The sequence below is a fragment of the Neomonachus schauinslandi genome, chromosome 14 (genome assembly GCF_002201575.2).
Source record: "Neomonachus schauinslandi chromosome 14, ASM220157v2, whole genome shotgun sequence".
Lineage (NCBI taxonomy): Eukaryota > Metazoa > Chordata > Mammalia > Carnivora > Phocidae > Neomonachus > Neomonachus schauinslandi.
Genome location: NC_058416.1, coordinates 38912850 through 38927974, shown reverse-complemented (window position 1 = coordinate 38927974; position 15125 = coordinate 38912850). Strand labels below are relative to the sequence as shown.

The following is a 15125-nucleotide window of genomic DNA, read 5'->3' as shown; positions in this document are numbered from 1 at the left end:
ATTTCTACCAGCAAAGTACCACAGTTCCAATTTTTCCACATAGACACTAAAACTTGTTATTTTCTGTGTTATATTTATTCCCATTTGGTTTGCATTTCCCTAATGACTAATCATGTTGAGCATCTATCTTTTCAAATGTTTGCTGCCCATTTGTATGTCTTTGGAGATATATCTATTCAAGTCCTTTGCCCATTTTTAATTTGGTTGTTTGTCTTGGTTGTGGAATTTGAAAGTTCTTTATATATTCTAGGTAATATACCCTTCTCAAGTGTAATTTGCAATATTTTCTCTCATTCTATAGGTTTTTTTTTTTTTTTTTTTACTTTTCTGATAGTATACTTCTTTTTTACTTTTTTTCATTGACATACAGTTACATGCAGTTGACCCACAATGTTAAATTAGTTTCAGGAGTACAACATAGTGATTCAACAAATCCATACATTATGCTGTGCTCACCACAAGTGTAGCTACCATCTGTCACCATACAATGCTATTACAGTATCATTGACTATATTCCCTATGCTGTACCTTTTTTTTCCTTAAGGATTTATTTATTTATCTGAGAAAGAGAGAGAGAGAGAAAGCATGGGATGGGCAGAGGGAGGAAGGGAGAATCTCAAGCAGACTCTGCACTGAGCATGGAGCTTGACACAGGGCTCAATCTCACGACCCTGAGATCACCACCTGAGACAAAACCAAGAGTCAGACACTTAACTAACTGGGCCATCCAGGCACCCCTACTATGCTGTACCTCTTATCCCAGTGACTTATTTATTCCGTAACTGGAAGCCTGTGCCTCCTGTTCCTCTTTATCCATTTGCCTATCCTTCCACTCCCTCCCCTCTGGCAGCCATCACTTTGTTCTCTGTATTTATAGGTCTATTCTAGTTTTTGTTTTTCAGATTCCACACATAAGTGAAATCATACAATATCTGTCTTTCTCTGATTGATTTTTTCACTTAGCATTATATCCTCTAGAGGTCCATCCATGTTGGCACAAATGGCAAGATTTTGTCGTATATTATGGCTAAGTAAGAGTCTATTGTATATACGTATACCACATCTTCTTTATCCATTCACCTATCGGTGGACACTGAGGTTGTTTCCATATCTTGGTTGTTGTAAATAATGCTGCATTAAAAAAGGGGTGCATATATCTTTCGAATTAGTGTTTTTGTTTTATTTGGGTAAATCCCCAGTAGTGGAATTACTAGATCATATGGAATTTCTATTTTTAATTTTTTGAGGAACCTCCATACTGTTTTCCACAGTGGCTGCACCAATTTACATTCCCACAACAGTGCATATCCTTTTTTTTCCATATCCTTGTCAACACTTGCTACTTTTTGTCTTTTTGATTCTAGCTATTCTGAAACGTGCAAGGTGATATCTCACTATGGTTTTGATTTATACTTCCCTGATGATTAGAAATGTTAAGCATCTTTTCATGTATCTATTGGCCATCTGTGTGTCTTCTTTGGAAAAATATCTTTCAGGTCCTCTGCCCATCTTTTAATTGTATTACTTATTTTTTTGGTGTTATGTAAGTTCTTGACATATTTTGGATATTAACCTCTCATCAGATATTGATAGTGTCCTTTGATGCATAAAAGTTTTTAATTTTTTTATTGAGCTACAATTAATATACAATAGTTTCAGGTATAAAACATAATGAGTCAATATTTCTATATACTGTGAAAAGATCACCACAGTAAGTCTAGTTAACATCCATTGCCATACATAGCTAGAATTTTTTTCTTGTGATGAGAACTTTTAGGATGTACTTTCTTAGCAACTTTCAAGTATGTACTACAATAGTATTAACTATGGTCACCATGCTGTACATCAAATCCCCATGACTTATGTATTTTATAACTAGAAGTTTGTACTTTTTGACTCCCTTTTCATTCATCTTCTAAACCCTGCATTGGGCAACCACCAATCTGTTCCCTGTTTCCATGAAATTGTTTTTTTGTTTTGTTTTGTTTTACTTTTGATTCTACCTATAAGTGAGATCATATGGTATTTGTCTTCCTCTGTCTGACTTATTTCACTTAACATAATGCCCTCAAGGTACATCCCTGTTGCTGCAAATGGAAAGATTTTATTTTTGGGGGGGGAGCTGAGTAATATCCCATTACACACACACACACACACACACCCCACATCTTCTTTATCCATTCATCCATTGATGGACAGTTAGGTTGTTTCAATATCTTGCCTATGGTAAATAATGCAGCAATGAACATGGGGGTGCACACATCTTTTCAATTTGTGTTTTTTCTCCTAATAAATACCCAGAAGTGGAATTGCTGAGTCATATGACAGTTCCATTTTTAATTTTCTGAGAAACCTCCATACTGTTTTCCACAGTGGTTGCACCAATTTACATTCCCAGCAACAGTATGCAAAGGTTCCCTTTTTCCACATCTTTGCCAACACTTGTTACTTCTTGTCTTTTTGATAATAGCCATTCCGACAAGTATGAGATGATCTCTCACTGTGGTTTTGATTTGCATTTCCCTGATGAATAGTGATGTTGAGAATCTTTTCATGTACTTGTTGGTTATTTGTATGTCTTCTTTGGAAAAATATCTATTCAGATCTTCCGCCCATTTTTAAATCATATTGTCTTATTTTGGTGTTGAGTTGTATGAAGTTCTTTATTTCGGATATTAACCCCTTATCAAATATATGATTTGCAAATATTTTCTCCCATTCAGTAGATTGTCTTTTCATTTTGTTGATGGTTCCTCTTGTCATGTAGAAGCTTTTAGGTTGATGTATCCCTACTTGTTTATTTTTGCTTTTGTTAGCTTTGCTTTTGGTGTCAAATCCAAAACAGCAAGTAAAATGAATGAACAGTAGCTTGACCTCTAAAACAATGTCAGATTAAAAAACAACCTGCAGGAACTTATACAATGTTTGATACTATTTGAAGAATAATAAAGAAACCATGCACTGTGCTTAAATATACAAATATACATATACATATATACATATACATGTATATATGTATAAAAACATACAAATTTCACCTAGAAACAGATTTTCCTGATAAGGTTGTCTTTGGAGAGTGATGGAGGAAAATGGTACTGTTGAAAATACAGGACACATTTAACAACTCTATTTACTTTGAAATAATAAAAAATAAAATGAATATGAATTAAATTTGTTCATTTAGTGGCAGGTATAAATAATTTATTTTTCTATAATACAATCCCACAATAGGAGAGTTAAATGTTAATCATTGAAAAGATTTTACAGTTTATTATCATCAACAGTGAAAATGACTGATATATTCTGCTTGCATTCTCTCCCAGCTTGACTTACAACTTTAAAAATTATCATGTTGTTTTAAATCTCCAAAATTGTATTAGTAGGTAGACTAAATATTATTAGTACTCCTAAGTATAAAAGGGAAGATAACACAGTTTAAATGAATATCAATTGACTGTATTATGTGTAGTTTAATAGTTCCTTTGGGAAATAAATAGCAAGTCAATTTTTAGTGAAAATGAAACATTTAAAGATGTTAATTTCTAATAGCTGAAATATTTTTATATCTAAGTAACAATCTATAAAATGCATATCTATTCATTTATTCATTTACCTCAAATTTTTTTGTATAAAATTCTTTCAGAGCTTCAAGTTCTTGGTTCTGTTTTGAGTTAATTAGAGGACCAAGTTTATTCATGTAGTCTATGTCTGCTTGAAGCTTTGCATTAGCTTCTTCTAATTTTGCCTTTTGTTCCTCAAAATGTTTTAGTTGATAAGCTTTATCTTCAAGATGCCATCGTAATTCTACAATATCTCTCAAATAGGCCTCATGTTCTAGACATACAATAATAACAAAAGAAAATCTGATTTTAAAACAAGAACTCCAGAAAGAAATCTTTATTTGATAATAGAAACATATGAAATACTTTAGATTCAGAAATTACTTATCTGTGAAGCTTACTAAATTTAAGTTATCTTAGTATTGCGTTATAAAATATACTGCTTTCATCATTTATTATCAAACGGATTAAAATCTATGTTTTATAAGCTAATAATTGTTTTAGTACAAATCCTGCCTATTACAACCAATGTATATACTGAGTTATGTATAACCACTCTATGAATTACAAAATGAGAGAAACTGCAAGAGTAGAGGCCTTCTAAAATCATCTAGACGTAAAACAATGAGATAGTTATAAATGTCAGAAAGGAAAAAATAAATACTATTTTCTATTGATACAATTATATATCAAAACACAAAAGAATCAACTGAAAATTATTACACATAGGATAGCTTATATTAAAAATTGCTTATTGTTGTAAGCCACTGTGTTCCAAGGCGATTTATTACAAAGCATTATTGTAGTAAATAACATTAATTCATGTGACTAAACAATGCAAAACAAAATTAGAAGATTTAATATTGTGTTATTGCTGAGATCTTCTTCCACAGTAGAAGCACTCTTGTGAGCATCTCTATGGGACACAGTTATCTTCACACTCCATCCTCTCTGAAAGGTCAATCCCCAGAACACTCCCCTAGACTTCCTTTCACCAGTCTTAACATTCATGTTCTTTCCAACCCCCATTATGCCATCCTTTTTCCTACTTCCCATTTGTATCCCAGGACATTTCTCCTTCAAGGTAATCTGTCTTCACCCTTCCCATATTGAGATTGTAAAACAGTAGCTCCCCAAATTATGTCAATATACCATTAAAATCCATACATAAAGAGGTCTTTGATTTTTTTCTCTTCCATTAGGTAATCAGTCATTGGGAAGTAGTACCAACGGAGCCATGAATGTAGGGTAAGGAAAAGACAGAGAATCTAAAGAAGCAGGTACAATGAGAGTACCAGGGAAACCTGAGTAATTACTTTAGCTTGGGTGTAATAAATACACATACTCTTTTATTTTTTAAGGAAATACAGCTGTGCATATCTAATTTTATAATTTATAAGTTCATGTAACACCCAATTTCTGATGAAAAACTTATTTCTGATTATATTTTTGGTAGGAAAATGAAAAGACATTTGCTAGATTATTGGCTGCATATTGGGTGCCAGTGGCTGTCATTCTGTGTGTGTGGGGGGTGAGGTGACCAAGTAGAAAGGAAAGTAGTCAAGGGTATAAAACCCCACCCTCACTCTTCTCCATTATCTCTCATGGTCTCTTGCCACTAATTCCCAGTGGTTGAACCAGCAAGAAGACAGATTACAAAAGATATCTTTGATTCAATCCATTATCAATCAGCCTCATGGATCACAAAACAGAAGATACAAGTGTGAGTGGGCTAGTTAGGGGGATAGATGGGTCTGGAGGAGTGACCACAAGATATCTAGAAAAAATTGAATTTCTTTAATATTTTCATTAATTATAAATATAAGTTTTTTATAAAAATTATTAGAAATCCTATAAACATCATACTTAATATTAAGGCTGTTAAAGAGATTAAAAGTTTTCTTGTCACATAAGCTAGAGACTTTGGGAATCTAAAATCTATAAGAATATATAATTCTGTAACCTGTAAAAAAATTATAAAATTTAGAAATTTTATCCTAAATAATATCAATATAAAGGCAATATATTCCTGAAAGCACATCACTTTTCAGGAATATTTTACAAACAGAAGGCACTTAAAAACCATATAGTAATAATGAATTTAAATTTCATTGCATGTGTTAGCTACTTAAATAAAATAAAGCAGATGAACATAAATTTCAGTTTTTTAAGTAGATCATTAATAGTTTTTTTAAAGACCTTTAGGTAGATCTTTAAATCAAAGATAGCCCAAGCAATAAATTATCAACAATGGCAAGAATATATTCAATCATTGAAAATGCATTTATAAGGTATGTAGAATATGCATGTATGTATCTCAATTTAATTTTATTTTGGCAATTCCTTAAGTAGAACTTCATATAAACCGCAAAATACACTATCTACTCTTATAAAGGCCATATGAGATTATATAGAAATTTATCAGCAAAATATTAAATAAAACCAGCTACCACTGACTTTTCTACTACTACTGACAAGGAAAGGCTTCCCAAACATTTTTTAAAAATTGCAAGGGCGTCTGGGTGGCACAGCTGGCTAAGTATCTGACTCTTGGTTTCAGCTCAGGTTGTGGTCTCAGCATTGTAAGATCGAGTTCTGCCTTGGGCTCCACACTCAGCATGGAGTCTGATTCTCTCTCCCTCTCCCTCTGCCTCTCTCGTGCTCTCTCTCTCAAATAAATAAATCTTTTTTATAAAAATTGCAGATGACTCCTTGTGGATGTGAATGTGAATCTGCTCAAGAATCTACTGGGCTCCAGAATTTCCCAGGATGCCTATTCTGGCCCTATTGTACCTTTGGTTGCCTCTAAAACACCAATATATATATAAGTATGCATTTATAAATTACATACTTATGCTATTGTATTAGTACAGTATGCACATCATAAATTCTATTCAAAAACTTTGTGAATCAGAACAAACTCACTCCAAGCCAGAATTATTTATTTTTATAAACAGCTATAGAAACCAAATGTTTTGTAAAATGCATACTTTAAAGTATGTGTAGAAAAGGGCCTACTCTTACCTGAGTTTAGAGCACTTTTTGCATGATTTTTAGAATTAACTCTTTAGTAAAGGGCAACAAAGAGCATAGACAAAGGCTGAATTAAATTCATCCAGCCCAGGCTCTGGGTGATTTCCTGCTTTTTGAGTTCTGCTCCAGAAGGGAGTGAACAAATGGTGAGTTCAATCTGTGAGCTCAGTTTTACTTTAAAAGGAGTAACAGTCACTGAAACTACATGTAATTTATTTTATTAAAATAACATAATCGAGGAACCACTGGGTAGCTATATTTTGTAAGGTACAATAAAAGCAAAATTAAAACCCAAATCAAGAAAGAAAATAAAAAGAATAAAGTTTAAAAATATAAATAAAAGTTCTAATCTTTTCTTGCAACTCCCAAAAATGTGCACACCCTACTTGAAAACTATAGTTTTAGAAGACATATAACAAAGGTGTTTGTAAGTGTCCAGTTTGACAAATAATTTCATGTCTTAGGGTAATAATTAATAGCCTCCCTTTTCCTTTCAAAAGTGTCTTAGTTTAAACGATAGGTTTATGAGCTCCCTCATATAACCCACTTATAAAGCATGTGAATCCTGAATTAAAATTTTTAACTGAATTAAAATTTATTTATAAACAAAGTCCAGCCTCAGCAGAATCATGTAGTAGGCATGCTCAACAGGCAGTACTTGGAGAATAAAAAATCCAATGCCCTTAGACTGTTTAATACTTTACCACAGGTCCCTTATTCTATAGTCTAAAACAAAAAAGTTTCCTTTTGAAACATGTTACCTACATGACTCTTGGAAACATCTCCAGTTTTATTGCCTGCTAGAAGTTCTCAATAAAATCTACTACTGAATTCTCAAAAGCAGATGCATGTTGTTAAAGTATCACTTTAAAACTCTCTTATTTTCCTAGATTTAAAGATTTAGCCAATGACACCAATTGGAAATCACTTAAATTTCTAAATTTCAAGTACTCAAATAATGTAGTCATCATAGGAAATATATGCCAAAAATTTAAATGTCCCATGTTACCATAAATACTATGGAATTACCAACAAACACCAGACTACAGAAGGTACAGGTTTGTTCAGTGCAGTCTCAGCTATATAAATGATATCAGCATTATCATTAATAGCATATATCAAAAAGTGCACTAGTTTGGATGCAAAACAATATGGTCAGAGTTGACTTTTTTTCAGGGCTTCAATTGATTATTCATGCCTCTTGAACAAAGTAAATGGCAATATGAAAAAATTCTTATTATTACCTTTCTGCACAGCTAATGGGATTTCTTGAAGTCTCCAGATTGACCAAGAATCAATTTTCATGTGCATCTTCTTCTTTCTTGATTTTTGTTGTTTTAAAGCTTCTTCAGCTTCTGCACGGTCAGTTTCTAGACTTTTAATGAGATGAATGGCCTCTGATAGCAATGTTTCCATTTCCTGCTTTAATTCTGGACACTTTTCATCTTAAAATAGAAATGTGTATTCACATTTGTTAATAAATCAGCCTATAAACGAGGTGGTGGGAACATAGGTACTAGTTGTATCATTATTCTTTTTAATATTTATATGTTTAATGAGAGAATTTTAGAAAAATGAATTAGCCTTTTAAGGACAGTTTTATTATAATACAATCATAACATTAATTATAACCTTTGAAGACAGATTTTTAAGTGAACATTTTGTAAAATAATTAGAATAGAGAAATCTCAAGCAATATCTTCATGAATATTTTATCTAAAAAATGTTTTCTTCATAAGCTTTATTATAGAGCTTTATTTTTAAATTATGCTTGTGTTTCCTCTCATTTTATGACAAAAGCGAATCATAATGATTACATCAGATAAATACTGCAAATCCTCAGATGGTTCCTCGAAACAAGATACTTTGTATTCCTTATCAGAAAATAACATCCCTAGTTAGCCCTGCCAGGAATTCATTGTTTCCAAATTCCATTTATTTAGTTATAACACAAATTAACTCCTGTAATGAGAGATACTTGTGATTCCTGGTTCACAGCTCTGAAAAGATATGGTTTAATGTTAACGAAATGATTAACATGGGTATTCAATTTATCTATTTATACTAGAAACACGCAGAGAGCCTGTTACGTTCTGGGCAATACACTCTCTCCCCAGAGATAGATCAGTAAGGAAGATGGATATGGGTTCCACTCTGGTGAGATTTATACTTGTAAACAGTGACTTTTGCCAAAATGTGACATGACAAGAAGACATAAACAAACACAAAGTGTCAAGAAAGGCAAAGCCTCAAAGAGCTGAGGCTACAGGAAAAACAGTAAAACTGGTTAAAAAAAAAGGCAACTAATAGACCTCTGTTTTGTTTTGATTTGGACAATAAAGCAATAATTTTCTGCTAGAAGATAATATTACATATTGGTTATAAGTACAATCTCAGTAGTCATACAGTTTCTACTTCTAACCTAGTAAGCCTATCAAAGAAATTCAGCAGGCTGCCTGAAAAGAATTTTTGAGAAACAGGTTTCTCTATTGTAATGCATAAAAATTATCTTTTATGGACTGGCCCTTTATTTGGTCTATATTTATTTGGTCTATTGTCTTCTTTTTTCATATTCTACCATATCCTGGACACTTTATATCCTTAATTGTCTGTTTTTTTTCATGACAACATATACAGTGAACACTATGTTCTCTAGCCAATTTATGATCTATTCAGTTTCTATAAAAATATCTCAGTCTGAAAAGTATAATTAAATTAATGCCACTTAAATCACTTCTGATGCAATATAAATGTTTTACCAAAGATGTCTATCATGTTGTACAAGATATCTTTTGTACTGTTTCTATGATAGCATTCTAAAATAAATGCTGTGTTTATAACTTGAAATGTCTCCAATTCATTGTATTTAATCTCTCAATTTTTTTCTAGAATACCATCTCAATTTTACTGTTTCATACCGAGTAGGTGAGTAACCACCTGCAATTTTTTTTAGCACAAACACTTAATTACAATAAATCTCCCTCAACCTGATACTGTCTTATACTTTGGGATCAAATGTATGAGTTTATAATAAACATAACTGCAATTAATTTAAATGTTATTATGTCCACTAACATATTAATCTTCTCCTAGCTTTGTCATGTGAAAAATTAAGAAGTAACAAATGAGATTTTTTTCTTCAGTGTAGATATAGTGAAAAGGAAACTAAAAACAGAGCCTCACTATAAGAGACAGCTTTGAAAACAAAATATTAGTACTTTTACAAAGTCCTGAATTCTTAGTTATCTCTCATGAAAGGAAGATGTTTAACAAATTTTTGTGGTGAGGGAAGGAAGAGGTGTTTAATATAGTATTAAGAATACATTCAAATAGGGCGCCTGGGTGGCTCAGTTGGTTAAGCGACTGCCTTCGGCTCAGGTCATGATCCTGAAGTCCCGGGATCGAGTCCCACGTCGGGCTCCCTGCTCAGCAGGGAGTCTGCTTCTCTCTCTGACCCTCCCCCCTCTCATGCTCTCTCTCTATCTCATTCTCTCTCTCAAATAAATAAATAAAATCTTTAAAAAAAAAATACATTCAAATATGTTGAAGTAATTTTAACACAAATTTTATTCCAATATATAAATTACTATACATTTTATAAATTGTGACAAGATTTTAATCTTAATTTATATATATATTATATATAAGATATAAATATAGCAGAGCCTCCATGTCCAGTGTGATAGCCATGAATCACATGTGACCATTTACATTTAACATGTTAAAATTAAACTGAAAAATTAAATTCTCAGTCTTCCTAGCTACATTTCAAGCAGCTACTATATATGGCTAGTAGCTACTCTACTGGACAGTGGAAATAGAGAACACTTTTATACCAGAAAGTACTACTGGACAGCACTGAATTACAGTTAGCTTCTTGGGAGATGGAGAGGGATCATTATACACTCAGGACCTAGACCAGTATATCGTATAATAAATATTTGTTGAATTTTGTTGCTTAATCAAATGATAGAAGGCTCTTTCCTCCATTAGACACTCAAAAGAATTATAAAATTCTTAAAATAATTACTGTAAAAATTAAAAATATATTAAATGAAAAGTCAATGAGCTTTTAAATATAATTTTAATTTTAATTTTAAATATAATTTCACTGATTTAAGTATGAGGTACAACTCTACCTCTCTCTTCTGGTTTAACCTCTTTCACTGGTGTAGCAACAGTCCAATCTTCCTTCTGGTCTTGTGTGGATGAAGTTCTGCTCCTATATAAAGGGAAAGAGGCAATCAATTAATAAAGAACTGCTTTACTTAAAGTTTAAAGGTAGTAAAACAAATTTTAGGTGATTCTCACATTAAATTTTAAATGTTTGTGGTGAAACTTACTATACATGCTAATGCTACTATCTAAGAGAGTAATATAGCAAAATTCTAATACATAATGGGCTTTATATTTCATGGTAAATTAACAGAAATTTAAAATTTGTTACAAATGACCTAAAAATATTTGAGAGGATATTAAAGAAGTTTTGTGGGTTTTTTTTTTTAAGAAAATGAACTGGTGTTCCTTAGTGTTGCTATCAGAAAAAGGGGGTTTATTGAGAATAATTTGAGAGGTATTTCTCTAACTTCAGTTTAGCAGTTTCCGGGGTACCATATAAAATACAAGGACCAAAAATGCTTTTTCAGATTGGAAATTAATAGGTTTTAGCAAAGTGTCCAAATTAAAATATTATTTCTTTTCTAAAGAATTCTTCTAGGGGCGCCTGGGTTAAGCATCTGCCTTGGGCCCAGGTCTTGATCTCAGGGTCCTGGGATCCAGCCCTGTGTCAGGCTCACTCAGCGGGGAGTCTGCCTCTCCCTCTCCCTCTGCCCCTCCCCCCGCCACCCCATCCCTCATGCACTTGTGCATGTTCTCTCTCTCTCAAATAAATAAATAATAAATATCTTAAAAAAATTTTTTTAAATAGTTTTTCTAGGTAAAGTTTTCATCGTATTTAAAAAGAAGTACTCTTCATCTGATTAAAGTTGTAAGAAAAACAGTATCAACAACAAAGCAGAGAGTGCTATTTTTATTAAATTATTATTTTTTCTATTAAAGAAGTATTACAAATTAAAGGAAGTTTGTACATACCAAAAATCATAATATAAAATAATCTATACTAACTCATTCTTTTTAGATATAACAGAATATAACACTTTAATGATATTTCAATTTTTATAAAATTAGAGTCATAAAATATTGCATGCTGCCTTAGTTACATGACATTGTTTCCTGTATATTTGACTACAGTTTAATATTCTGATGGCTGCATACTATTTGTCTCATTGTTGTTCCAGAACTTATTTAGGAAAGCCTGTTTATTATGAGGTCAGGAAATATTCATCATATTTTCTCCTTTAGTTTTAATTTCATTTTAAAATATTTTTGTTAAATAATCTATTTTTTCTTGATTGTTTGAAAATAAAAAAATGTTCAATGAGTATATTGCACACTTGAAACTAATGTAACAGTATATGTCAACTATACTCAAAAAATTAATTAAAAATAAAAGAAACATTCATACTACAAAAAATAAATAAGTAAATAAATAAATAATAAAAACATGGGTGTTGCTGGAGGGAGAGTCTGGGGGGGGCAGGGATAATTGGGTGATGGGCATTAAGGAGGGGACTTCATGTAACATGCACTGGGTGTAATATGCAACTGGCCAATCACTAAATTCTACTTCTGAAACTAATAAATAATTAAAATAAAAATAGAAAAATAATCGTCCCAGCAAATAATGCTCTCCCTACTGGTTTGCGATACACTAAATTGTTGCACATAATTGAATCTATTTTTGTGTATTTTTTTCAAAATTTAGTTAATTTTTGGACCAGCAAAATTGATTTTTTCTTTCTTTTTTTTTTTTAATTTGAGAGTGAGAAGGAGCAGGAATGGGGAGGAGGGGCAGAGGGAGAGGGAGAAGGACTCCCTGCTGAGCAGGGAGCCCGACATGGGACTTGATCCCAGCATCCTGGGATCATGACCTGAGCTGAAGGCAGATGCTTAACCAACTGAACAACCCAAGCACCCAATTCTTATTTTTTTTTAATTGAGGCAAAAGTCCCATAACATAAAATTAACCATTTGGAAGTGTAAGCTTCAATGACATTTACTACACTCAATGTTGTGAATATCACCCCCATCGAGTACCAAAACATGTTTATCACCTTAGAAGAACTGCCCCTTATTTTTTTTAAATATGGAACGCTTCATGAATTTGTGTGTCATCCTTGCACAGTGACCATGCTAACCTTCTCTGCATCATTCCAGTTTTAGTATATGTGCTACTGAAGCAAGCTTCTTATTTATTAAGCAATCTCTCCCCGTTCTCTCTACCAGCCCTGCCAAGAACCAATGTGCTTCCCATCTCTATGATTTACCTGTTATGGATATTTCATATAAATGGAATCATACAAAAGGTAACTTTTTTATGTCTGGTTTCTTTAACTTAGCATGGTGCTTTAGAAATTTATCCATGTTACAGCATGCATCAAAATTTTATTACTTTTTATGGTTGAATAATATTCCACTGTATAGCTATACCACCCTTTATTTATACATTAGTCTACTGAAAAAAATTTTTAAATTCAATTAGGCAACATATAGTACATCATCAGTTTCAGATGTAGTGTTCAATAGTTTATCAGTTGCGTGTAACACCCTGTGCTCATCACATCAAGTGCCCTCCTTAAATGCCCATCACCCAAATTATCCCATCCCCCCACCCACCTCCCCTCCAGCAACCCTCAGTTTGTTTCCTATAGTTAAGAATTTCTCATGTTTTTTTCTCCTTCTCTGAGACTTCCCAGTTTTCCCTCCCTTCCCCTATGATCCTCTGCACTGTTTCTTATATTAGACATATGAGTGAAACCACATGATAATTATCTTTCCAGTTCCATCTATGTCGATGTAAATGGTAGGTATTCATCCTTTCTGATGGCTGAGTAATATTCTATTGTGTGTGTGTGTGTGTGTGTGTGTGTGTATACATACAACATCATCTTTATGAATTCATCTGTTCATGGACATCTCGGCTCTTTCCACAGTTTGGCTATTATGGACATTGCTGCTATGAACATTGGGGTGGAGGTATCCCTTCAGATCAATAAATTTGTATCTTTGGGGTAAATACCTAGTAGTGTAACTGCTCCATCATAGGGTAGCTCTATTTTTAACTTCTTCAGGAACCTCATACTGTTTTCCAGAGTGGCTGTACCAGCTTGCATTCCCACCAACAGTGTAAGAGTGTTCCCCTTTCTTCACATCCTCACCAACATTTGTATTTTCCTGTCTTGTTAATTTTAGCCATTCTGAATGGTGTGAGGTGGTATCTCATTGTGGTTTTGATTTGTATTTCCCTGATGCCAAGGGATGTGGAGCATTTTTTCATGTGTCTGTTGGCCATTTGTATGTTTTCTTTGGAGAACTGTCTGCTCTTGTCTTCTGCCCATTTCTTGAATGGATTATTTGGTTTTTGGGTGTTGAGTTTAATAAGTTTTTTACAGATCTTGGATATTAGCCTTTTATCTGATGTCATTTGCAATTCTCTTCTCCCATTCCATAGGTTGCCTTTTAGTTTTGTTGACTGTTTCCTTTGCTGTCCAGAAACTTTTGATCTTGATGAAGTCCTAATAGTTCATTTTTGCTTTTGTTTTCCTTGCCTTTGGAGACATGTCTACCAAGAAGTTGCTGCAGCCAAGGTCAAAGAGGTTGCTGCCTGTGTTCTCCTTTAGGATTTTGATGGACTCCTGTCTCGCATTTAGGTCTTTCATTCATTTTGAGTTTATCTTTGTGTATGGTGTAAGATAATGGTCCAGTTTCATTCTTCTGCATGTGGCTGTCCAATTTTCCCAGTACCATTTATTGAAGAGACTGTCCTTTTTCCATTGGACATTCTTTCCTACTTTGCCAAAGATTAGTTGAGCATAGAGTTGAGGGTCCATCCATTTCTAGGTTCTCTATTCTATTCCATTGATCTATGTGTTTGTTTTTGTGCGGTACCATACTGTCTTGATGATGACAGCTTTGTAATATAGCTTGAAGTCAGGCATTGTGATGCCTCCAGCTTTGGTTTTCTTTTCAACATTCTCTGGCTATTCGGGGTCTTTTCTGGTTCCATACAAATTTTAGGATTATTTGTTCCACCTCTGTGAAAAATGTTGATGGTATTTTGATAGGGATTGCACTGAATGTGTAGATTGCGCTGGGTAGAATAGACATTTTAACAATATTTATTCTTCCAATCCATGAGCATGGGATGTTTTTCCACTTCTTTGTGTCTTCCTCAATTTCTTTCATAAGTGTTCTGTACGTTTCAGAGTATAGATCCTTTATCTCTTTAGTTAGGTTTATTCCTAGATGTCTTACGGTTTTCAGTGCAATTGTAAATGGGATCGATTCCTTAATTTCTCTTTCTTCTGTCTCATTGTTACTGTGGAGATATGCAACTGATTTCTGCACATTGATTTTATATCCTGCCATGTTACTTAATTCTTATATGAGTCCTGGAAATTTTGGGGTAGAGTC

General features: G+C 33.1%; 1 protein-coding gene and 1 non-coding gene across 2 annotated transcripts in view; both read right to left on the bottom strand.

The window, feature by feature from the left end:
- CCDC178 (coiled-coil domain containing 178) overlaps positions 1-15125 on the bottom strand; it is a 398973-nt gene that overhangs the window by 326064 nt on the left and 57784 nt on the right. Inside the window, exons 5-7 of the mRNA XM_044921257.1 lie at positions 10733-10815; positions 7838-8038; positions 3614-3834 (exon numbers count right to left, since the gene is read on the bottom strand). Of these exons, the coding sequence (XP_044777192.1) occupies positions 3614-3834; positions 7838-8038; positions 10733-10815 (505 nt within the window). The remainder of the gene's footprint in view (positions 1-3613; positions 3835-7837; positions 8039-10732; positions 10816-15125) is intronic.
- On the bottom strand, positions 12793-12895 carry LOC123326653. The gene has a single exon (XR_006541228.1). It is a non-coding gene; the product is annotated as a U6 spliceosomal RNA (small nuclear RNA).